The sequence below is a fragment of the Oenanthe melanoleuca genome, chromosome Z, assembly GCF_029582105.1.
Source record: "Oenanthe melanoleuca isolate GR-GAL-2019-014 chromosome Z, OMel1.0, whole genome shotgun sequence".
Taxonomy (NCBI): Eukaryota; Metazoa; Chordata; class Aves; order Passeriformes; family Muscicapidae; genus Oenanthe; species Oenanthe melanoleuca.
This window is the reverse complement of record NC_079362.1, coordinates 55,698,379-55,723,847: the sequence shown is the minus strand read 5'-3', so window position 1 is coordinate 55,723,847 and position 25,469 is coordinate 55,698,379. Positions and strand designations below refer to the sequence as shown.

The 25,469-nt window shown below is 36.6% G+C and overlaps 2 protein-coding genes across 7 annotated transcripts in view; one reads left to right on the top strand and one right to left on the bottom strand.

Moving 5' to 3' along the window:
* NLN (neurolysin) overlaps positions 1-1,212 on the bottom strand; it is a 36,237-nt gene extending 35,025 nt beyond the window's left edge. For all 5 annotated transcript variants that reach the window (XR_008842600.1, XM_056514452.1, XM_056514454.1 and 2 more), the window contains exon 1: positions 893-1,212. Coding sequence is in view for 4 of the 5 variants with exons in the window: in XM_056514452.1 (XP_056370427.1) it covers positions 893-1,212 (320 nt within the window). In the remaining variant the exon portion in view is untranslated. The remainder of the gene's footprint in view (positions 1-892) is intronic.
* SGTB (small glutamine rich tetratricopeptide repeat co-chaperone beta) lies at positions 944-25,154 on the top strand. 2 transcript variants are annotated; one of them, XM_056514456.1, is made up of 12 exons: positions 953-1,219; positions 2,985-3,107; positions 8,062-8,165; positions 8,585-8,654; positions 12,313-12,412; positions 14,711-14,815; positions 17,774-17,912; positions 17,999-18,061; positions 19,964-20,001; positions 20,261-20,344; positions 21,789-22,541; positions 22,610-25,154. In XM_056514456.1, the coding sequence occupies exons 2-11, from the start codon at positions 3,008-3,010 to the stop codon at positions 21,898-21,900; spliced, it is 915 nt and encodes a 304-aa protein (XP_056370431.1). In that variant the 5' UTR covers positions 953-1,219; positions 2,985-3,007; the 3' UTR covers positions 21,901-22,541; positions 22,610-25,154. The 2 variants fall into 2 exon arrangements, with proteins under 2 accessions (XP_056370433.1, XP_056370431.1); XM_056514458.1 differs by lacking the exon at positions 17,999-18,061 and having other exon boundaries at positions 944-1,219.
* The last annotated feature ends 315 nt before the right edge of the window (positions 25,155-25,469 follow it).

The window sequence follows — 25,469 nt, the reverse complement described above, 5'->3', positions numbered from 1 at the left end:
ATTTTGACATGAACAAAGGCTGTGAAATAGGACAAAAACTGTACACTTTATAAACGACTATCATTTCTCAAAAGACCATGTGAGGCAACCATCTTTTTCATTTCATGCTGAAATTCAGCTCCATTCCCTTTACCACAACGTACACTCCTACTATTTAAGTGCTTCCCATCAAATGTAGTCCTTTAGAAAAACTGAGAGGCCAAAATAAAAGCAATTATGTTCATTTCTCTAGTCCACCTAGAATTGACTACAAGCCTGCTTTCACACCGATTTTCTGGGGTCCATTTAGAGCTACTGTTCATTACGGAGGAAAGAAGCAATCCCCTATTTTAAAACCTTTCGACGGTACACTGGTACCTGTCCCACCTGTCCTACAACGTGAACTGGCGGCACACCTTTTTTTATAAAGCCACTACGAGCACACTGCCGGTCTTGCCTCACGTACAGCCTGCTGCAGAACTCCGCTGCTGCGGCCGTATCCCTCAATCCATTGTGTTCCTGCCCAATTCCTCTGGCAGTGGGTCTGACTCGGTGCAAAGAGTACCAAGAGGAGACCTCGCCTCGCCCATCCTGCCCACCTGGAAGCCGCGCATAACGGAGGGGGAGGGCAGGCTGCGGGAATCGCTCCAGGAGCTGAGGCAATAAACCCCACAGACAGTCAGGTTTCCTGCCCCACTGTCTGCTTGGCCTGGAGCGCGCCCCGTACGCCCGCGGCAGCTCCTCCTCGGCCCGGGGGTCAGGCCCGGCTCCTCAAGCGAAGAACGAGAACCTCCCGTCAGCCGCGGGCGCCTCCGGCCCCCCCGGCTTGCAGGCCGGCCGGGCGGCCCCCGCCCCTGCCGCCCCCCACCCCGCCCCGGGCCCCACGGCTGCACCACCTGCCCTGAGAGCCTACCTGCGAGCCGCGCCCGCGCACAGCGACAGCATGGGGGGCGGCGCGGGGGGCGGGGGCGGCGGCGGCAGAGGAGGAGGAGGAACGAAGGAGGAGAAAAGACCGGAGGAGGAAGGACAAGCGGCAGAGAAGAGGAGGGAGGCAGGAGAGGGAGAGGAGGAATCCGCTTGCTCCCGTGCCCGCTGCCGCGCCGCCCTCTCGCCGCCCGCGGGCGCAGCCCTCAGCCCCGCTCCGCCGCGGTCCTGCGCATCCGCTTCCGCCGCCTCCGCACGCCCCCGCGTCCCCGGTGTCTCGCAGCCGGAGGCAGCGCGGACTCGCCGCATCTCGCAGGTAAGGGCGATGCCTGACCCCTCAGTGAACGCAGCTCCTCCGGGGTGGGAAGGCTATGCGCCGCTTCCGCGCAGCCCCCGGTCGGTGGAGCTCGGGGCCGGTGGGGCAGATCGGGCCCCGGGCAGTGCGGCCGCGGTCCGTGCGGTGCCGGGAGGGGCCGGCGCCGCGGCTGGTGCAGGGCTGTCCTTGGGGCCCGAGGAGCGGACCCGGGCCTGGGAGGGACCGGGAGGTGGGCGTGGGGTGGGAGCGCGGCCCGGCCGGTGGGACCCGCGCTGTCCCTCATGGGGAGAGGGGACCCCAGTGGGACCCCAGTGTCCCTGGCTGTGCATCCACAGCCACTGTCCCTCATAGGGGGCAGAGAGGGGACCCCAATGTCCCTGGCTGTGCATCCCCGCCCGCTGTCCCTCATGGGGGCGGAGAGGGGACCCCAGCGGGACCCCAATGTCCCTGGCTGTGCATCCACAGCCGCTGTCCCTCATGGGGGCGGAGAGGGGACCCCAGTGTCCCTGGCTATGCATCCCCGGCTGATTTCCCCTTCTCCACGCCGGGTTTGCCTGGTGCGGGTTTGGCTGCACACCGGTTTGCTCGCGGGTTGTGGAGAGAAAACCTGGCGAGAGCTGGTCCATTCATTTAATGCTACATTTTAAACCTGCTTTGCTTGGAGAACTGGATAAGGTTGTGTATGCCATTTAAAATCAAAACAGTTTAAGGAAAAATAACTTGGAAAGTTGTGACTAAAATTGTCCTCCAAGTTATATAACTCCCAGCTGATGCTGAATGGAAATCAGACTGAGCCAGTAATGTCACTAATCACAAGTATGCACTGAGGTCATGATGTTCCATTTCTTTGTCCAAAGTGACAATAAACTGCTCAGAGCACCATATCACACCACAGAACACCCTTTATGAAAGGATAGCACCGTGTCACACCATCAAACACCTTTTATGAAAGGATAATAGCGTATCACACCATTGAACACCTTTTATGAAAGGATAATACCATGCCACACCATAGAACACCTTTTATTAAAGGATAATAGTGTGTCACCCCAGAGGACACCTTTTATGAAAGGATAACACCGTGTCACATCATAGAACACCTTTTATTAAAGGATAATAGCACGTCACACCACAGAACACCTTTTATGAAAGGATAACACTTGTGTCACACCACAGAACATCTTCTATTGAAGGATAACACTGTGCATGTCACACTGTAGAACATCTTTTATCAAAGGATAACACTGTGTGTGTCACACCATAGAACATCTTACATTGAAGGATAACACCGTGTGTGTCATACCACAGAACATCTTTTATCAAAGGGTAGGACCAGGGCATATCATAAAACAACTTCCACTGAAGTGTATTTCTTGATGTCATTGTATTTATTATAGTGGCTTTTTAATTGGTTTTGACTTCAAAACCAATGTGCTTCTACTTGCAAGTGTGTATGTAAATAAACTGCAAACCATTTCAAAAAAAGTATAAATGCAAAATAAGTTCCTGAATTTTTTTAGCCTTGGTGAACTTTTCTTCCAGAAATAAATTGGAGGAAATACGTGTTTTTTTTCTCATAGTTAGACTATATGATTGTAGAAGTTTTCCCTAATCCATGCAAATTCACCACTTTTTTCAAGACATTGTGTTACTGGGCTTTCTGGTGAATGATTAGGTTTTATGTGTTGTGTATACTTCTTACTGAGGTAACTAGGAGGCTGTAGGGATTCATTTTTCTAAAATAAGAGATTCTGTTGTTTTTAAGACATAACAGAAAACAATTTCAACATGTCATCAGTCAAGCGCTTGGTTTATGCAGTCATCCATTTCTTGAGAGAACAGAGTCAGATGGATACTTTCACTCCAGATGAACAAGAAAGCTTGGAAGGTAAGCAACAAAGGTGCTTTCATATATTTTTATTTATGTGTATATATATATATATATATATATATATATGTGTATATATATATATGTGTATATATATATGAATGAATATATGTGTGTGTGTATGTATATAATATCTACACATGTTAAATTCCTCAATGTATAATATCATAGAAAGTAACTGGTGATGTAAATGAAACTGGCACCAAATATTATCTGCAAATAAGATCATGATCCTAATGTTTCTGAGATTATTATTTTTAAGTTATCTTTCATTTAAAAAGTATTATTAAGCTACAAATGTGTTGTGCCTTACTTTGAGCAACAGGCACTTAGAATCACATCAGTTGCAGAGGTCTTTCCCAACCTGAAGAATTCTGTGATTCTAAGTTAAGCAGTGCTGTAATGACACTGGTAATGACTTATGTATATTACCACAGATTTCTGCTGCCTCTTTCTCTCTTTTATGTTTGGTTGCTTTCTACATTTCATATCTGTTAGTAGCTCTACTGGTTATAAAGGAAGTAAAATAATTACTATATTGGTCTTGGTTTATGAGAAGAACTGTTTCCTACTTTCAAGGATTCTGTGTTATTTGTGAGGAAAAAGACATTCTAAGAAAATAAGAAATGCTTTGCATTTCTTTTTCACTTGAGTACTGGCTTCAAAGAATATGTGATTGTGTTTATAATACTGAAAATATTCACTAATTCATCTGTCTGTGGACATATTCTCTATATTTCTCTACTGACAGATACTCATTAGGTCTTTATAACCTTGCAGTATTTGGTGTTCTCCTTCATACTGCTCTTACTCCTTTTCCCTAATTCCTGGAGACTTTGTGTCAGGTGGTATCAGAATGTAGAACTGAAAGTTAAATCCTAACACTGCAGTTAGTTTTTCATATCATGTTTAAAAAAGATCTCTCTACTGTTTCAAGCAGTCTTTGGTTGTCTCGATCAGCTAGAGGAGGAATCTGGAGGGAGAAGTCTAGGACCAGTAGTGCAGTTGATCACTGAGTTCTGTGAAATCTTAGCATGGAGAGGCTTTACTGAGATGCAAAGCAAGTCCTGCTTCTCAAAGTCATTAATTAAAAGATAAACCTGGAGTGTGGTTCCTTCTAATAAGTATTGGTCATCCACTGTAGTTGTTCATCAAAGTAAACAAGAAAGAAAGCTTTGTGTCATTATATTCAAAGCACCAAAGGAATAAAAGCCAAAAGATTTGGTTTTATGTCAGAATCTGGAGCATTTTGAAAAGCATTGAAAAGCAGCAGCCATCAATAAATTTAACTTGTGTCAGATTATGGTGATGTTCATGTGATGAAAGTAAACTGTTTTTGGAAATCATATGTAATGATGAAGAAATTTAATTTTGTTTTTATAATGAAGCTGGTAAACATTGAGTTATGGTTGAAAATTTACCTGATTACGTGTCTTAGAGCAGCCTTAGCCAATGTATATATGAATCAATTTTAAGATTCAGTTTTCTAAATAAAAAATATTACAAAACTTCAGTTATGCTTAAAAGCCAATGTGAAATTTACCATTTTAATACAGATCAGAAATCCTATTTTTAGATTTGTGCTCTGCTGCAGGCATGGTACCATATGCTATGTGTTAGAAGATAAGGGGCAGGCATTCTGAAAAATAGATTCAGTTTAGTTGTGCAAAATATCTTTAGTGCATGTAGAGTAGCAATAGCCAAGTCTTACTCACTGAAGTGTTTCACGTTAGGTGGAGACATAAGGGATGAAAAGAATTGACTGATAGTTTTTGTTGGTACCTTATGTACCTACATGATGTCTATGAAAAGATAAAATGCTGTATGATTAAGTGACTGTGCCAAGAAGTAATTCAAACAGTTCCCATTTCCCATAAAACAACAAAAAAAGAGATAGAACATCACTAAAAAAATTAAGCCTTTATAAAATTCGAGTCTAGGATGTATTCATATTCAATGATAACCTGCATCCTGCATGTTTGAATTACATAGAAATGTCAATGAGTGTAAATTTCCTTTAGGAGTTTTGTACTTTCTTGATGAATAAAAACGCCTTTTTTTGAGAAAGCAGAGTAATTGGGAGGTAGACTAGAGAAATACATTCCCCTAGCATCTAGAGCAGTGATACAGATCTCTGGTGGTTAGTTCTCAACTCTTTTATATGAACTAGAAGCTTCCCTTCTTCCAAGTTATATTTTAGACTGTTTAAATTGCAGTTAGTTCTCTTTCCTGTTTACAGGGCGCAGTTACTTTCTCTCTGTCGCTCTCTCTTTCTTTCTTCTTTCTACAATATGCACAAGGCTGTGATTTTCTTCTTACTTCTATGATTGATATACCACAACTAATTTCTGTAAGGCAGTGTTTCCAAAACAGGAAGGCAGTGGATGCATGTGATGCATGTTGGCTGTGTGTTGCTTGGTGATGCAAACTTTTGTTTGGACAGCAAAAGTTCTGGAGCTTTGTGGCACTGGGAATACATAGGTGAGTTCCAGCATGACTCAGGCACTGGTATTGTCAGATAATGGGTGTTTGTGTGAGTCCCAGCTCTTCAGCAGGGAAGTGGGAATCTCTACTGGTTTGCAAGGTGGTCACTTCAAGCTTTGGCCACCACCTAGGTGGGTGGTGGTAGAGCTAATTGGGAGAACAGATAACTTTGGCCTTTGATATCAGACCTAGGAAAAATCCTAGGTGTATAGCCCACATGGTGCATCAAGTCTTTTTCTGATAATGAGCTTACAGCACTTGACAGTGCCTCACTTTGATAAATGAGATAGAAATGTGCAAGCAGTCTGGCCTCCTGAGAAACTTTTCAGGCAAAAAACAAATTTCCACTCCTTCGACTTTACTGGAGTCATGTTTTTGTGTAGCACTAAAACAGGTTAGTTACTGACTTTAGTTAGTTATTATCACAGCTTATTATATTTTCTGACCTGAAAATGTTTCTGTTTAGCAATAATCTACTTCTATGTATCCGTTGCTGTCTTCATTTAGCCAGTGGTTATTCTAACCTATTGATTCATCCTATAAGAGGTCCTAATTTTATTATAACTGTAATAGATAGAAAGATTATAAATTCCATTTTCCATTTAAAGGAGAAATATGGGAATTCACAGCACCAACTAATTATTTGATGAAAATGCTGAGGAATAATAATACTATAGTCAGAATAATTTTGTTTACACATAATGTGCATTGCTGCATTTTGGGAAACTTCTGTATCATAGAGATTTGGTGTCATAGATTTGATGCCTTGAGAAAGAGAAGGGATGGGGTTGTATTTTAAATTTATGCAAAACTATAAATGAGGACAGGCATTCAGAAAATGAAGTGCCCTTCGATAACAATAAACTGGCACGGAAAATTGGTAAGTAAACAATTGCAAGTAGCTTCCTATTAAGTCACATAAGGAAAAATGATACAGTGTTATTTCACTTTTTTATAATTGGCCTGGTAACAAAAGGTTACCTATTAACGGTCTATATATTTTTCAAAAATCAGCATAATCTGTGTTCACAAGGATTAAGTATTTCACATAGCAGGAGACAAAGAAGTTTAACCCAAAACCCTCAGTGTGCTTACTGGGTGATTTAGGACCTGATTATAGGATTATAGATTATAGGAGCAACTGGTATACATATTTAGCAGTGTATTCAATTGTTGCATGTTATCACCTTTAACTTTGTGTCATGTTACGCTGTTTTTAGAAATTTCTATTGTATATATTTTTTAAAAGATTACATCTTCTAGGTTTTACTGTTTTACAAATCTCTTCCCCCCCGCCACCTTCTTGCCAGCTGTGACAGAGAAGATAAAAACTGGCCTTACTGTTGTTAACCTTCAGTAATTTTACTCTTCTAATTTTGGATCGGTGTTCTGTTTCATTGCAATACAACAAATAATTCAAATTATAGTTATTATATTAACATTAGATTGAGGGTAAGTTTAAATACTAAGAATCTGCTTTTAATGGTACTTAATTGGAATTCAGATACTCCTGGTTGCCTATAATCTGTGTTAAAACATCCATTTTTCTGTTCAAGCTAGGCTTTACAAAGACCCTCCTTTGGTCCTCCTCAGTGTCCAGTCTAAAACTTTTAGATGATACACATTAATAAAAACATTGTACTAGGTTCTTAAGATTATAGGGAAAATAATTATATAATTTGCAATAGTGTAACTGTGTGCGTGTACATATATATGTATGTATGTATATAGACAGAATTGTATATAGTAATTGCCACTGATCTTCTTTTGTCTAAAAATACGAGCATATTTAAAACTTCAGATAGGGATAAAAATCATACATTTTTAGGTTTACTGTGAGTATATTTGAATTATTGCAAGTTTGGGAGGGCTATTTAATCCTTACACACAGAACATGTGAAAGGATATTGCAGATTACATTTTTATAGGGTACAGCTTTGTGATTAATACAGCATTTGATTACTAAAGTATCTTCAAGTAAATCAATTTTATTTCAAAGAAAGTTAAGAGTAATAGCTATCTTGCCTTTATTCTGTACAGTAAAGATGAGCCATTTTCTTCCAGCTGTTATGATACACAAATATAAGCCAGTTGTGTGCTTTGAGGTGGAGTGTGTGACATATGGACATTCATAGTTGTATTATGAATTGTGTATTTTGTTAAATCACTGTATTTTTATATTTGAAAAAAAAACCAAAAAACTTTAGAAGACTGAAGGAATTGAAATTATATTTTAAATTGGTTTAAATGTAATGGCCAAACTATATGTGGATTGTGTATATCTTAGGTCTTTTTCAGCAAGCTAGTTCTGTGGGGATCAGGTAGTCTCTCTTTATTTTTTGACATGTTCCAAAGAGCTGTTTTTAGTAGTTGAATAAGGAAGTGAGTCACAGCTATATAAATAAATTAGTGAAGCTATGCTTCTATTGAGAAACTGGTGACTTATGCTATTAATTTTTTTTCCTGTAAGTTGCAATTCAGTGTCTGGAGACTGTGTTTAAGATTACCCTGGAAGATACTCATCTTGCATCCTCACAGCATTTGATAGAAATGTTCACAAATTCTATTCAAAAGGTAAGAATTTAATTTAGATTCTAGAGTTACTCTGCCAATATGTGGTAAGGTTTAATATTGTATACACAATATTAAAGTGTTATATAGGTCAAAATTATTGTGAAAACTTAAGGAAAATATGAAAAAAACCTGCATTTCCATAAAAGCTAGCATAATGTGAATCTTTGGGGGCAGTGGGAGGAATTAATTTCAGCTAGACAAGGAAAATTCCATATAGAAAATTACTAAAGAGTGGATGCCTCATTCTCACTTGAAGCTTTTTATTCTCCATTTAAGCATTTTGCAATTCCCAGAGATAAATGCCTGACGTGCCTGAGGTCATTCATAATTTGCTGATGCTTCTCATTTCTTTTTGAAAGTTTTTGATAAAATCAGGGCTTATATTAAAGGAAAAAATCTTGGGTTTTTTTCCCATACAGAATGATATGCTGCCTCTCTCACGTTCTTTACCGGAAGGCATTGTAAAGGCTGACCAACTGAAGGATGAAGGTTTGTAGTAGAAATAGAAATAAATTGCCTTATGCTCTTACTACATTTTTGCATTATTGTGGGTAGTGATAATATAGCAGCTGCATACCACACACCCCACAAAAAAACTTCAGCTTATAGATTCTCCAGTGAATGCTAGGTCGTAAGAGGGCTAGGTGATTTGTTTCATCCAGGAGCAAAGTAAATAATGTTTATTTTCTTCCTGGCTCTGGAAGTTGCTTAAAATCTAAGGGATAACATGTAAAGCTGGAAACTTTCTTTAGTAGCAGAAACTTTAAAGAAAGAACAGCTATTGTTTGGCTGTTTGCGCATGGAATTGTTATAAAAGTTTCAACTTTTATTGAAATGGGTATGTGATGTCAAACATTATTAAAAAACTGATGCAACAGAAGAAATGGAAAATTGTGAACTTACTAGGGTTAATATTTCACATATGTGAAATTATTTATGTGCTTTATAAAAATTGCGGACAAGCCAGTTGTTTATTTTCCCTTTGGCAGCTCTTATTGCTATTCTGTGAGAAAAAGCAGCTGTACGATAGAAGTCACTAATGCTGCTGAAGAAGCAATCCATGTTATTTCCCCTTAAAAAGAAGGGGAGAGGAAGGAAGAAACATGTAGCTGTTATGAATTGTTACAAATTGATGCTTTATGAATCACATTGTTTGACCTGTTAGATTTTCAGGTAGTTGAATTTTATAGGAAATATAAGTAAACTTCTAATTGCAAGGCAGATGTAACCCTCTCAAAATTTCCAAAATAATGTGAAAGAAGTTCTACTGTTTTTAAAATGGAATCCATGTCTTTCTTACCTTAAAACTGGTCATCTGTAATCATAAATGCTGTCTACTACTGGCTCTGAAAGTAAGTTTTCCTAGTTGTTGGAGTTGTTAACTCTTTAATTCTGAGGATGAGAGTTCAAACATGGTAGGTCACAAGTGAAAATGTGTTAGTCGGTTAGTAACCTACCTGCTGTGCATGCTGGCTTTTTGTTCTGCTGTTACTGCTAACTCATGGAAAGTGAAGAATAGGTCTCAGTATAGTTATTGAACTATAGGAATAGTCAGCACTTTGCAGGTGTGGATGTTATAGCTGTTCTAAATCTGTGAATTCAGTCTTGCTATCTTTCAGTCCACAAGGGTCTGTGAAATAGACTGAGGAAATGAAATTATGTCCTATGTCTTTGTGTGGTTTTACCAAAGTAATTCCACAGCTCTACTGAAAAAAAATTGGAAGGAACTAAACTTTAACAAAGGACCAATTAGAGTGTCATCTGTCAGGGGCATTAGTAAGCTGTTTTGAGCTGCTTGAAATGCCTTTGGAAATTTCCCATAATTAAATTAAAATTTAGTTTCCTGCTTTTTCTGTTTTGATCTTCCCATGTTTACACATATATTATCTATCATCACTATCATGCTTTCCAGTTATGAGTATTTTCTAGCCCAAATGAGGAAATAAATTAGATAACTTGGGGAAGTCTATTTGATGTGTATCTTCTATAATATCATAATTCTATAACTGTGATTTCCTCATTCTATGTGTATGCCCTTACCAAAGGAATTACTTTCCTCATCTTTGTGGCCACCAGCCTGCTCCTCCTCTGGTCTCAAACCAGTCTTAATATTTGTAGAAATTGGCTAATGAATGGCAAAACAAAATCAGGGAGCTGAATTTTCTTTCTTGGTAACCAGGAAGTAATACACGCTTCAGAGTACTCAGTACTTGAAATTACTCTCCTAACCTTGTACATAATTTGACACTTTGGCTTAGTGTAAGAAGTGTGAGAGCACAGATTATGTGCAGATTTGTATAGGGTAATAGTGGCCTGATTGTAAGAAGACCTGTGTTTTATTACCACAGCATAATTATAACAATAGGTAGTATTTTCGGTACATAGGACACATGTTCAAAAGTATAACCATTTGTGTAATTTTTTTGTCTTAAGGGTTTTGTATTAAAATAGAATATTATTAGAAAATATAATTATAAAATAGAATATTAAAATAGAATAATGTAGTTGCTTTTCCTTATCTCAGCAGGATTAGTAGATCTAGCTGTTTTTCTGTTTTCCTTTAGCAAGGCTGCAGCTGGAGAGAGAGATAACAAGAAGGGTATGCACTGATACTGTCTCCAACTTAGCCTTGTACTCTGGGTCATATTCAGACCACTATCAGAAGTTCTAATGCTGATAGTCATTGATGGCATTTTTGTTTTAAAGGAACACTAACTGCTGCAATCTTGCTGACTGAAGCTAATTTGCAAAGCTTTTTTGTCTGACAACATAATTTAGTGTACAGATCTTTAACTTAGAACAAAGGAAAGCTGCATAAACAGTGGACCTCTAGAAACAAGAAAGATATTGTAACATTCTGTGTGTATTTTGATGGTATACATGCAAGTAGTTTGTTTGACTTCTCACTGGAAGAGACTGCTTACTATAATTACAGTCTAATATAGCAATATTAAAGGATGTGATTTTTATACTACTTTGATGATACTTTTTTACTTAAATCTTAAATCTTCCTTGCTTTAGTTCACTCTGTTCACAAATAAGCGCAAGTACAGTTGTTTCAGTTAGTGCAAGCACTGAGGACTTGCTTCCACAGTCTTGCTTTCTCTCAGAGATAAACTGTTGCACTGACCGAACTTTTCTAGCCTTTGCTTACGCAGTTACCTACATCAGTAGTAACTTATTGACCTATCCCTTGAATTGTTTGTTTTAGGAGAAGGTTTAAATATTTGGCTGAAATACAAGAAGTCAGTGGAAGTTATAATTTTCCTGACCATTTCTTGACATTTCTAGGAAACCAAGGCTTCTGTAGGATCTTGCTGGCCAAAAATTGATAGTAGGAGGACCACAGACAAGTTTGGGCACTCTGAATTAGGTTTTTTTACTACTGTGTCATCAGGAAAGACAGAAACTACCAGGGTAGCCTTGTGCTGGGGACAAAAGAATGTGTAAGGCGTCTTTTGCTTTGAAAGACCTTAGTCCAGAATTTTCTGTCTATAGAGAAGTTACATAAATATTTCTGGGTTTTCTTCCACTGGACTTAAAACATATGAAATATGAAACTTTATTACAGAGGAGAAGTTCTAAGCTTCCTTGGTGAGAAATTTTACTTCTAAATCCTTTTGGATTGCTTATACTATACATACTTTTCATTATCCTAATGAGTTAATTATATAGTATGAGGCTTGTGTGCTTAGTTTTACTTTTGTTTGATTTTTTTGTGTTACTTAGTTACAAGCAAGTTGTTTGGACATACAAGAAAATGAGATTTAAAAAATTAACAGCATATTGGGCTTGCAAAGATGGTTAACACTGATGAATCTATACTAGAGTTGAACTGCAGTTAAAATGACACTTCTCAGTAAGGTGATCTTTAACAGCAGAAACTAGCTGGAAAATCTGAAATACCAGGATGAAAAGAAGGTTTCTGTGATGTACTGCAATGTACATAATAAACTTCACAGACAGCAGATGCTTTTATTTGCATTACTCCATTACTTTTCTGTTTAAAATAATTATCTCAAAAAAGTGCAGTCATATCTCACTTACATAGATGCTATAAGGTGGCTGCTCTGTTTTTTTCATACAGAGCTGTCTTATCTAACTCATCTCATCTAATTACTTAAGAGCTTTCTATAATTTATTTCAGGTAATAATCATATGAAGGAAGAAAATTATGGTGCTGCAGTGGATTGTTACACTAGGGCTATAGAACTGGATCCAAACAACGCAGTCTATTATTGCAACAGGTAAAACCAAAATGATACACACCTTTCATTCCTGGACTTTCTTAACATTATTTTAAAGAAAAATTGTGAAGCAGGTCAAAGTAACATGAGGCTAGAAACCCCACTATTGAGAAATCTATTGTTAGATTTGTAAAATTAGAGTGAAAGTGAGCTCATTCAGCCTATCTGTATCAGTTAAAATGGGCTTTAAAATTGCCTACAACTCTTCAGATCAGATATTGTGTGCATCAGGTTTTCCATATTAAATCATAATGTAGGCTGTGATTTCCAGCCTGCAGAGAGTAGTAAAAGCCTTTTTCTCTGGTGTTCTAGTGACACAGCTTCTCTTGCTATCTGCTAGAGTACTAGCTACCTTTGGCAAAAGAAATCATCAGTGCAGGAATACTATCTTGGAGATTTCAAGCATTTTATAAATACTCAGTATTTTCTTGTGTGACCTGTTGAAAAATAACAGTGCTGCTGTTACAGTTTTCTTATCTAATCTGTTCTTTACCATCGTGAATGAAGAAGACAGTAATTTGGCATCAGGTAAACTTGGAAGGGCATGTTAACCTAGTCACAGCTGTCTGCTCTTGCAAAACACTGCCTGGAAGACCAGCCCAAGAGTAAAGGTACTCTCAACTTTAGGCCTTACTGGAATGAGCCCACCTCTAATGCCCCCATTATTAATTTAAGGATATAGGATATATTAACTTAAGTGCTGTCGATCTGGCCTTGTGGCACTGTACCCACTGGATTATGCTATTTTTGAAGCTCTGCATCCATTGCTCCAGAGTTTAGTTTGTGATAAATGAAAGATACAGTATTTAAAGGCAAGTTTGAAGAAATTATGCAGTTTGCTAACATTTTACATATTCAAAAGTACAAATCGTCTATATTTCTTGTGAAAATTATCATGAATCACTTTATGTTTGAAATGGAAATACCAGATCTGTTTTTAAAGCTTCCCAAAATCACTGGAAGTTTCCTCAGGAGGGGCTTAAATGTTAAAGTTGTAACTAGCAAGAGCAGAATTGTATGTAATTATTTAAAAGAAAACAGGAATTTTTTAGAGTTTTGTGGATGACAGAGAATTTCAGTAAGTATATACCTTATCTTAAGTTTCTTTGGGAGCCATAGAGACATGCTGCTTTCAATGGGATTGCTTTTTATTCACAGCAGTGCAAAAAAGGGGGGGCTGATATGCCCTCAGAATTTGGTGGCCATGCAAATCTTCTTGTGAACATGGAAAAATGTTTTCTGTTCAAACACATGTGAGAACAAGCATTGGCCCTAGCTTTTATTTATAAATCTTCACTGGCGTCTGTGGAGTTGGACAACTGTTAACAGCCCAAAATAGATAAGTAGTCCCATTCAGAAGACATTTTAATTAAAGTCAGAAAAACCTATGCAATTTGGAGCTAATGACAGGAGAAAGGATTGTTAATAAAAAATATATATGCTTTATACAATTAAAATACTAGAATTTCTACTATGTTTTTTTAATCAAGGAAGAATAAATGAGAGTGGCTTCAGAGATTTCAAACTGGTGAAGTTTTGACTATTAATGTGTTTCAATGTTATTTTTAATTTCTTATCTTATTAATATCTGCAACACTTAGTATCTCTAGTACAGAAATGCAACTGAAATTTAGTAATGCAGAGGTTATTGAGAAATGCTGTTATGATTTACCTACAAGCTTGAGCTGATTTCTAAAAATCTGAGCAGGGAAAAAGTCACAGCAGTCCTTTGAATGGCTATAAAATGATACTTACTGGAAAACATCATTTGAATAAAATACTTCTCCTAAACAGTGATTTTTATATATATAAATGTGTATATATATATATATATTTTTTTTTTTTTTTTTAAGATATATAAACTACTACTTGACAGTGTCACTTCTTGTAATAGGTTTTATGATTTATTTTGCGGGTAGTCGTACGCTATATCTTAGAGAGTTCCTTAGAATTATTTGTCCTTTGTGCCCTCAGAGGTGAGTGCACGTTCTTCAAAACCATAGTCCAGCAATGCACATACTTACTATCTCATAACATTTGCTTGTCCTACTTCATTAAAGAAAGTTAAGCATAGCCTAAATAGCGAATGAAAAGTCAGTAAGATTAAATAAGTCACAATCGTGTGAATATCTAGGCTTGGGGTTTGGTTGTTTTGTTTTGCGTTTTTTTTTTTTTTGTTTTTGTTTTTTTTTTTTTTTTTTTTGGTTTGGTTTTGGGTTTTTGTGTCTTTTGGTTGGTTGGTTGGCTGGTTGTGTTTTTTTTTGACAAAGGTTCACTTTCTTACCATCTGTCTCTTAGGGCTGCTGCTCAAAGTAAGCTCAACAACTTCAGGGAAGCAATAAAAGACTGTGAGAGTGCCATAGCAATAGATCCAAAGTACAGCAAAGCATATGGAAGAATGGGGTAAGCTAATAAAAATATGAGTAAACACTGAAGACCTATGTGCACATCACCATAGATTTTCTGAAATAGCAAAATAAATTTGTTTTATTCACTTACAGAACATGTTTGTTGCGTAAGTACAGCAATTTTCTGAAGATCACCCTATCAGACTGCTAGCTCTTTTTATATGGTTAATATCAGCATTTTCATCAGATTTTATCAGTTTGCAGTTTTTTTCTTTCAATTTATCAACTCGTTGGATTTAGTTTAGGAAGTAACGATGGCTTTTTTTCTATCTCCTAACTTGTTACAAGTAATCAAAATTCTACTGTTGGAACACTGGATCTGTTAATGATGCTGGTAGAGAACAGCATTGGGGCTTCACACTAGCAGGAATAAAATCTTAATTTTTCTGTTCTATAGTTCTTTGGAAGCAGATATTTTAGGAAGAATAAGTTATGTCTCTTTGGCAGGTTTTCTCAGCAATATCTGAGAGATTAACTGTGTAGACTCTGGAGGGTGGTTTTACGTGGTACCTAAAAACAATGTCAGGAATGCTTTACCAGGTTGTTGGTTTGACTGAAGGGCCATTCTTCCAAGATGTGTAGCTTTGCATTTTCAATAATCAAGCACATTGTGGTAGTGGACTTAATGCTACATATGGCTTTTGAGGTTATATTTATACCAGTAAATTAAAAAATGCTTGGGATTGTTTGTTGAGCTTGTTGGCACAAAATGGCTATTGTCCATGTTATTAAAATTTAATTTGCAGTATGGAGTGGCCACATCCAAACAACCTCTTGCTAAACTGCATTGGTCTATGTTAAATTTTGAACCATGCCCTGAAACTGTCTGTGATAATTCTTGTTGGCCTGAGACAAAACCACGCAGGGGACATTTATTTTAAGATAAAATGTGGTGGAATTTTATCACTTAAAAAATTTACATAATACAGCTAATTTTACTAATATCAACCTAGACTAAGGAACTTTTGAAATTATGAATTAATTTTTAAATTTTAGGTTGAATTGGTTTTGTTTCATTTAACTCTCCTTAGATTGTTTCTTCATATAGCACAATCCAAGCTCCCTTGATTTCACTGATGTGGAGGGATGCTACAGGCTGATTTAACTGGAGATTGGAGGTTAATTTAGAGTCCTGGGTGTAAGACCAATGTTTCTTTAATACACACTGGAAGTGGGACTATTCTCAGGCCATCAAGCTTCTCTTTATTTCATTGACTGGTTGTTTTAATAGAGGACATATTTTGAGCTACAAGCCATTGTTTAACCCAGCAGACGAGTAAACATTTGGCATAGGAATGAGGAAACTGTTCTTGTATAGTAATAAGTGAAAATCCCACCCCCCACGCCCCCGGTGTAGAAAACACCTTCTCAACAAAAAGTCCTTTTGAAAAAGCTGTGCTCTCTGACTGCATTATGGAGAGACATCAGTTTTTCTCAGAATTTGACAGAAGGATGCAGAAATGCACAAATATACAGAGATGGGAGCCATTTTAAAGCGGGAATGTCAGTTAAAGGTGGTATTTCCAGCACGATCCTGAAAGACCACTTCTCTGGGTGGGAGGTGTGAGGAAAGAAATTGTCTGCTGTTCTGACTTGTACTGTGCTTCTCTGTAAAATACTTTTTCTGCAAAAAGCACTATTGCATCACAGAAACTACAGATTGCATTTCTTGTCTGGTCAGAAACTATTTTGGCAAGTTAATGGGCCAAAAGGGAGACTGTGTTTTTTATGAGGGTAAATGAGTTAAGAGAGAAAACACTAATAGTTTGTGGGTTCCTCCAGGAGCAATATTGGAAAGTCTTGGAGTTTCATACTCTTACTGAGAATGATAACAATCATGAATGTATCTAAAATGCAGAACTTGTTTGCATGAGAAGAAAGACCAAGGTCTGTTAGTGGGCATAAGCACAGGTTTATCAACCCAGGCTGTAGAGCTCAGCATCAGAAGGTGAACTGGAGTACTAGAGAGCTGAATGTGGGATACACAAATATTTTACAAAATGTGCAAAAGATCAGCTTATTTTTTTGGTCAGTATAAATTAAAAACACAGTAGCAGACAGAAATGAAACTGCAACCAGATGGACTTCTGGAATAGTTCAAAGAAAGATGATATTTTAAATATAGCAGCTAATCAAATTTGAAAAGAAATACTGCTTAAAAGTAGTTTGTCCGTCCTGTGCTCTCATGGGCTGCTGGAACAGTCTTTTTCAAAACATTAAATAGGCTTCCCTGACACAAGGGTTTCTTACAGCATTTTACAGATATTACTACTACTACTATTTCTGAGACGTGAAAGGAGAACCTTTACATTGATCCTGAAACAAAAATTAATTATGCTGAAACTTGTAGGTCCAGAATTTTATAATAATAATAATAATAAAAATAATTTTAATATAAACGTATAAAGACAACAATATTATTATCAAACATTTTCAGTATTCAAATACTTAATATAGTAATTATTATATTAAAAGTATATGTTTAAAATATATATATATATATATAAATAATGTATTTGTAGGTCCAGTTTTTTAACATTGCATAACTCATATTAAGAGTGTCTTTGCCCTACTTACTCATGTAAGTTTCTAAATAATCTCTTGGGTCAAAAGAACTGGAAAAAACACTTAGAGCTTATGCAAAAAGTCACTGATGCTGCATCCAACTTGTTCTCTTAAAGTGACTACATCACTTGATGATGCCAAGGAGTTTTTAATGAAACTTGCATATATGTGAAACAGACAATGCAAGATGTATTTTTGAGGGATGCCCCTTTTCTGCAAAAACAACTGCTTACACTAAGCAGTAGTACCGCAATAGCATAACCTGTTTTAATTAAGTGGTCAAGCTAAAAATCAGTTGAGAAAAACTGTTTTACTTAGAACAGAAAATGTATCATTGGCTTTTGATCATCATTTATGTTCTCACCAGGATTTCTTTATTTCACGTTAGGTTGGCTCTGACCTCAGTGAATAAATATCAAGAAGCAGTTACCAGTTATCAAAAAGCACTTGATCTTGATCCAGAGAATGACTCTTACAAGTCAAATTTGAAAATAGCAGAACAGAAACTGAGAGACGTGTCCAGTCCTGTAAGTCTGCTCTGTATTTATTTATTTACAATAGTTTTAACTGGGATTTTGTAGGAAACTTAGCTTCAATTGCAATTTGTTTGTAGACTGGAACTGGACTGAGTTTTGACATGGCAAGCTTGATAAACAATCCTGCCTTCATTAGTATGGTGAGTATATCTCAAGGTTTGCATTATCCCATTTTAAAAACTGAAATTTTAGGAACAACTGTTTAATAACACAAGCAATTTTAATGATTATTATAGCAATGGTTTTATTACACTGAATTTCAACTTTTCTACATCATTTTACACTTGAAACAAGAAGTGAAGCAAGTATCTCAAATAATGCCTGTCTTATTTCCAGCTGATTCTCCGTTACTTATAGCAAACAACACATAAAGGTTAGCTATGCTGTTTTTATGTATATGACAGTAAAGCTCTTGTCAACAACATGATGAGAATTTCTTCAATTCTCCTCAGAGCAGTTAACAATGATATCAGGACTAAAGTATACCCAAGAGACCTTTCTGTTCTTACTCTTTCAAATTATCCCTAATAACCTTAAGAGTTTAAAAAATTAATACAAATAGCATATAGTGCATTCTTTTATGTTCTGTACATTAATGAATTGTGTATTTCTCCCTCGGTATTCTTTTTGTTCTCATGGTTTTTATTAGCTAAATGTAATTACTTAACTTTGTAGAATGGAATTTGGAGAAAAATAAATGAAAAAAAAAAAACAAAAACCCACAAAAAAACAACCCCCAAAATTATTTCCTTTTAAAAAAGCAGTTAAAACTTTACAAGCCCTCTGGTAACTTCATTGGAACAGCACATTTCAACCAGTGCTTTTGTGTGGAAGTATGCTGCATTCAAAAGAGATCCATACATCTAGTTTGATAACAAGGTCCAAATAATAGAGACAGTAGGCAAGGAAAGAGGGAGCAAGTTCTCTGATGGCTTTCATGATTAAATAGCACTGGAACCTTGTGTACTACTTCACTGGCCATATGTGTACTTAAGACAACTTGTGTCTGTTTAGAATCAGTGATGTATGGAGCTGGCTTTGGGGAAAGGATCTTTTACATTGTTTCCCGAAGAGGCCTGGTAAAGTAGATAGAATACAGGGCATTTATCCAGGAATAAATGAGTTATTTTCCCAAGGTGTAGTTACTTGGTTTTTTGTTAAGGTGAAAAAATTGCATCACTATCTGACCTTGACAAAATTGCTTGTAGCCACAGTTTTTGGCCTCTAAACAAAGGCTTATTACTGATGGAAGAAACTAACGCTATATTGAGCACAGAATTGACCTGCATGTGACATTTTATATGTAACTGTTAACTAGAGAAACAAGTTGATCTATATATGTTGATATATTGGTGAATAAAATATCTGATTTTTGTAGTATCTTTAATAAGAGAGTTAAGAAGTACATACTGTGTTTTGTCTATTGGTGATACATTCATACAGACACTGATTCCCTTAGGAATTGCATTACTGGTGTTGAAAAATCATGGTTTTTTCTATAGTATCAGTCCACAGACACCCTTTGAGTATGGTAAATGCAATATAATTTACCAGAGAAGATAAATGTTACCACAAAACCATGCTACAAAGTAAGTCCACACTGGGGTTTGATCCAGAAATATTCTGTAGCCATAATCTTAACTGTTAATGCCTGGTACTAATAGTAGTTGTAAAATGTGTTTATCCAGGCTGAGAAGCAACAAAATACAGACTTTTGTCCAAAAAGTCCAGTAGGAAACATTTGTCCTTGCAATTCTTCAATGTTTCATTTGTTTGTTCAGTTTTCTGGTACTGGGTTTTTTATGTTAAATTACTTGTCATATTTTTCATGTCTGAATCTGTAACCACTATTTTTTCTTTAACGCAAAACAAATTGTATCAGCTTCATTTCCATGAAGTACATTGCTGCAGTGATTCATTTTGCTCTGTGTATAAACTTAATTTAGTTATAAAACAGAATGCAGCATGTGGGGTTTTTCCCCATGTTTTTCTCAGTGATAGCCAAGTAGTAAATGTTTTATACTGTATGTTGTCTATTCTAGGCAGCAAGCTTAATGCAAAATCCTCAAATTCAACAACTGTAAGTATTAAAGTGGGGTACCATTAAAACAAATGTATGTAGATGATTGAATTAATAAAAGATGTATAGTACTTACAGCTTTATTTTTGAAATGCAGATAGATTACTGAAAATGTAATTTTATTTTGCTTACTGTAAAACTGTAATTTCTTCTCCTTGCAACTTAATTCTTCTCAACAATTCAAAAAGGAACTGGGGTTTATTGCTTACAGTAAAAGTCCCTGCACACCCCAATACCAACACTGTACTAACTGTTCCAGGATGTCAGGGATGATGTCAAATGCCATCGGTGGCCCTGCTGCTGGGGTTGGTGGCCTTTCAGATTTGTCCAGCCTAATCCACGCGTAAGTAACAACTTCATGGTTTTAACTCACACATTTGTAGTAGGATAACAGTGCAACATCTATTTAAAAGGGTGCAGTGTCAAGTGAGTTATACTGTGGTCTATTCCCACTGTTTATTATAAAAACCAAGAACTTGAAGACTCATTTTCCAGGACCTTGTTTGTTTGCTCCATATGTTTCCATCAACTCAATGACTGAATTGCTGTGTGCTCAGCTTCACCTTCTGGTTCTCATATGTTATTTTCTAATGCCACTTACTAAAAACATTCCTTTAAATCTTTTAAATACTCCTACCTGTGCTTTCAAATTGTGTGGATAAATTTACTACCCAGTATCTCAAACACTAGTTAGGAAAGCTACATATTTATTTAGCGTAAGTCAAACCAATTTCTGCTTTGGCATCCCTCTATTTAGATGAGAAGTGTTTCAGGGAATTCAGGGTAATGAAGAATACCTTTACAAAAACCAGTACCCAAGGCTTTTATACTATAATGATGATACCCATCTGGAAGGGTCTGCACAAAAACATGCCATTTGCTTATATGCCAAGATGTCTTATAGGGTATATAATTTCACTTTATTTCAGCATTCTAACCAGTTCCAAATTATTTCTAAGTTTCACCTCTTCAGGGCAAAACTCATTTATTATTTACATTGCTGACAGAAATGTGTCACTGCAAAAATCTAGGGCTATTTTCACAAAAATATGTACTACGCAGACATCTATAAAAATGTGGCTTCCTTCAACCTGCACTATAGTTTGAAGGAGTCTTGATAGTTTGCTATTTGCACAAAATGTAGAAGTAACAGAGAGGACAAGCTAGGCTTTTCGAGAAGTCATTTTTTCACTCATTTGCTTTTTATTAGTGAACAAGTGTTATGCTTCTCTCATACATGGAATTAGTCTCCCCTATTAACTCTTAAGCTACAACGGTTACAGATGTAAGATCTGTTATTACTCCAGTCATGCAAGATATGAAAATTTGATAGTATGCTTGTTTTTCAGCTAATGACATCTTGTTCACAAGTACAAGTTAGCAGCTACATAATGTATTTCTGGAATCATTAACATAAGGTTGCACTCTAAGAGTAGTTACTTTAAACTGGTAGAGGAATTCTCTCAAAAATAAGGGAATAAATCACTGGAGCAAAGGTGTTATTTTACCATAAAAGGCAATATATTTTGTAAGGTGATACTTTTCTCCTCCATGTTATCAAGAAGAAGTAGTAGTAGTAAAGAATGAAAATAAATTTATGATGATGATCCTGTTTGGAGACATTTTAACCAGATAAATTCATAATACTGCAATACCTTAACAGTGTAAATCAAGGCATCTTTAATCTTAATTTTAATGTAATGCACCTTTCAGCTGTATTGAACTATCCTGTTTTCTTACAAATGATGCTTTTGCTTGCTGATTTCACTTAAAACTGTTCAACACAGGGGGCAGCAGTTTGCACAGCAGATACAGCAGCAGAATCCTGAGCTCATAGAGCAACTGAGAAATCATATCCGGAGCAGATACTTGAGTGGCAGCACTGAAGAACATTCCTGACTTCAAGGAGTCATGTGAATTGGAATGATATATAACCCCCAAATGCATACCATAGTTAGTAGCAAAAGCACCATTGTAACTCTTCTGCTTGAATAGAAGACAGAAAATTCTTTGTGTGTGTTTGCAAACAAGAATAAATCTGGTAAACAAATCTCTTGCACATAACTTGGAACATAGCGTTTATGTGTAGTTACTCCTCTGAAAATTAATACACTGAATAGGTGGTTTATTATAATCCCCAAGTCCAAGTCATTTCAGTATGTGCATCAGATTGACCTCCGGGACTACTATATGGGGAGGAATTTTGTACTGTGCTTGATCTTGCCTACCAGATACTTCTAAAATTCTAATGTAAAAGACATGTTGCTCCTATGGTGAGAATCATGATGGCAGTACTCCTTTAAAGAGTATTGAAATACTGAAACAATAGGCCCATCTGATGTGCCCTTTTATAATGAGCACTAAGTAGAATTGGAGTATAGAGTGTACTTAAAACTCATGTTTGAGAAGTCCATTTCCTTAATCCTGTGAAGGGACCTTAATGAGTAACAGGAAATATTTTTCAACTTCACTGGGCAGAAGAGAGGGAGATTACTGCATATGAAGGTGTACCACACATTGTAGAGAAAGAGAAGGCAATAGTTCTGTGTAGGATAATGCACAGAAATCAAAATGGAACTTGGCTTGGGAAAAGAAAGAGAAGTTGTAGGCTTTTTTACTGCCATGTATACCCTCACATCATGATGATAGCCCTGGAGGTCAGAATTATGGCACTGTGTTCCTAGGCATGGCAAGCTGTATTACATTCCGTATGTATGCAGTATTTAATATAAACTTAAAATTCTTAACTGTAATAAGCTGAAACTGAGCCTGTGACTGTACAAATAACTAGTACTGAAAATTTTAAAAAATAACTGCCTTAGAAGGATTCTTTTTCTATTCTTGTGTGATAAATCACTGGCTTAAACAATTGGGGATTTTTTTTTAATTACACATATCTATCTAAAATGATGGTTATATAGTCAAGTTAAAGATTTTTCGACTCTATAGTGCTTGTTTCTTGCTCAGTTAATATTATTCTTGCAAGACTGCTGCTCTTCTGTATGTATAGTATGTTAACTTTTTTTACTCTGCTTACTGTTCATGCTGCTTTCTGATAAAAAATACTTATTCTTAGCCCAGGGAAGCTCTCAACACACTTTCCTCTTTGTATAATTTGAGGAGCCTGCTTTGATTTCTTAGACAAAGTGATCTCTCATGAGTCTGGAAGGAGGTATGTAAGGAGTAACAATAGACTCCCAAATGGAGAAATGCTCAGGAACTTCTGAACCTTTCTAATCTTGTGCTCATAAAAGAGCTCCTCCAGCAGAAGCAAATGCAAAATTTGGGGCTAAGTAATATACTTGATTCTAACAAATTATAGTTGTGCTTCTGCGGTATGAATCTTACTCTACTACACCAGACAGAAAAATGCAGCTGGAATCCAAGGAGAAATTAAAGGAATTGGAGAAAATACAAATCTAGGAAATCCATATGACCATCTGTAGAATAAAGAGGTAAAGCTTAATAGATAAACAATTTAAAGACATTTCATACTTTATTGAATAGCTTGCCTATGTACAGTAGTAAAATGCTTTTTAAAATTCTCTCTAAGTTGGTGTAGCTGCTTTCTTCAGGCTGTAGAGATACTTAAGCTTTACATTAAATATATTTTCAACTAACAGCTTCTGACTTAACATTTGATGACAAGAAAGAGAATCACTAAAGAGATCTTTTTTCAGAGGTAGCTCAGATCCTGAATCTAATGCATTCAAGGAAACTTACTTAAGTTCAATTACACTGAGTAGGACAGGAGTACCATCAAGAAGGATGATTTATGGAGGCTCTGGGTGGGCTACTGGTGTTACTTGGAATAGTGTGTTGTGTTAGGAGGGAAGCGTTGCACCTAGTATGTATCCTATTAAACTTCACAGTTCCTTTTAATTCTCTTTCCTATATTCAGCTGCTCAAAGTGTGTTTCACTAACTTTGAGAGGGGGAACCAAAAAATCCATGGTGGACTGGATAGTTCTGCCAATATCTCTCTACAAACTCATTCTCACTCTGCAACAGCAATCCTCATGCAATTAGTTACTTCTCTCCTGTAAGACAGTGTCAAGAATTTCATTAGTTCCTTAAGAACTACAAAGTATGTTAATATCCAAAGAGGGCAGAAGTTATGTACTTGTACTGTCAAGAACAAGCTCCATAGCTTACTGGATTTATGGAAGAACAATGCCCAAGGTTAAATGGAATGAAGCATTGGTTATCTGAAAAACTACTCTTGAAGTCATCTTCATGGAGGTGTAATTTTAATTTCACATGCTACAACATTGTTGTGTTTAGGTTTTACTTTAGATAATACAGAATATATAATTAAAATGTTAACAGCATTATCTAGGCCTTCAGGAATGTGCTACAACTGACTGGCACAACTCTTTACTAGTAAACATTCTCTGTTTCTTGTATTAACAGAAGGGGCTTTATTGCCTAAACAAAAAACAGTGAAACCAGTAACAGGAGCTGTCATTATATGCTTTTCCACTGAAACCATGAACAGAGAGATCATTTATGCTAAGGTCTGCTTTTCTTTGAATTGCCTGGATTGTTTCAGTCATGCAACATGTCTTAATCACAGGGTGTGGAAGGAACCTTTTCCTGTGTAGTAACTCCACTGTATCTTGTGCTAAAATTTTTCATCTTGCTAGATAAAGTGGTAAACCACAATCCCTGTAAATATTGCTTTAATTTAAGATCACTTGCAGTTTATCATTCAACTAAGCAAATTTGCATTTACACCTAATTGGTTTTGTATCATTACTGTTCTATCAGTGTGTAAGTATGGTAATTTGTTAGAGAAGAAAATATTTTGCAATCAGTTGTAAACTCCTGTAACCTGCCTGCATGGGAGTATATTCTTCTATGATCATAGAAACACCTAATGAAATATTCAGCTTAGAAATTATTTCAGTTGCACTCTTGGTTTTGTAACAAGTGCAAAGTAAAATCATTCATGCATACTGAGATAGGACTAGCTCTGTAACTTTGAGTAGATTGTTTAAAGGCAACAGAAAGTCATACTGTCATAATGCAACTTGTCTACTATTTCTGTCTCTCTCCTACCTCTTACTGCCATGTGGTTACATCTCCTTCAATTTGTGTAGCTTAACTTGAAGATACATTCTAAATAAAGTTATATACTTTTTTGTCTCTATAGTTGTGGTTTTCTGGTTTAATTTTTTATGTAGCTCAAGTAACAGGCAAATTGCATTCTTTAAATACCTTTTCATGGTGTTTGGATTTTATCACATAGGCAGGACACACTTCTAATTTACTGTTTACTTTATGGACTTAGTCCCTCAATATATGAAACTGGTTCCAACACTTGAACACTGAATACTACAATTAAGATTTTACACATAGGAAGCCTTAAGTAAAGTAGTGTCAAAACTAACTATAAAGTTGCTATGTGTCACCATGGTAGCTGAGAAGTACAAGCTGCTGATTAGTCTTTTAACACTAGCTTACCAA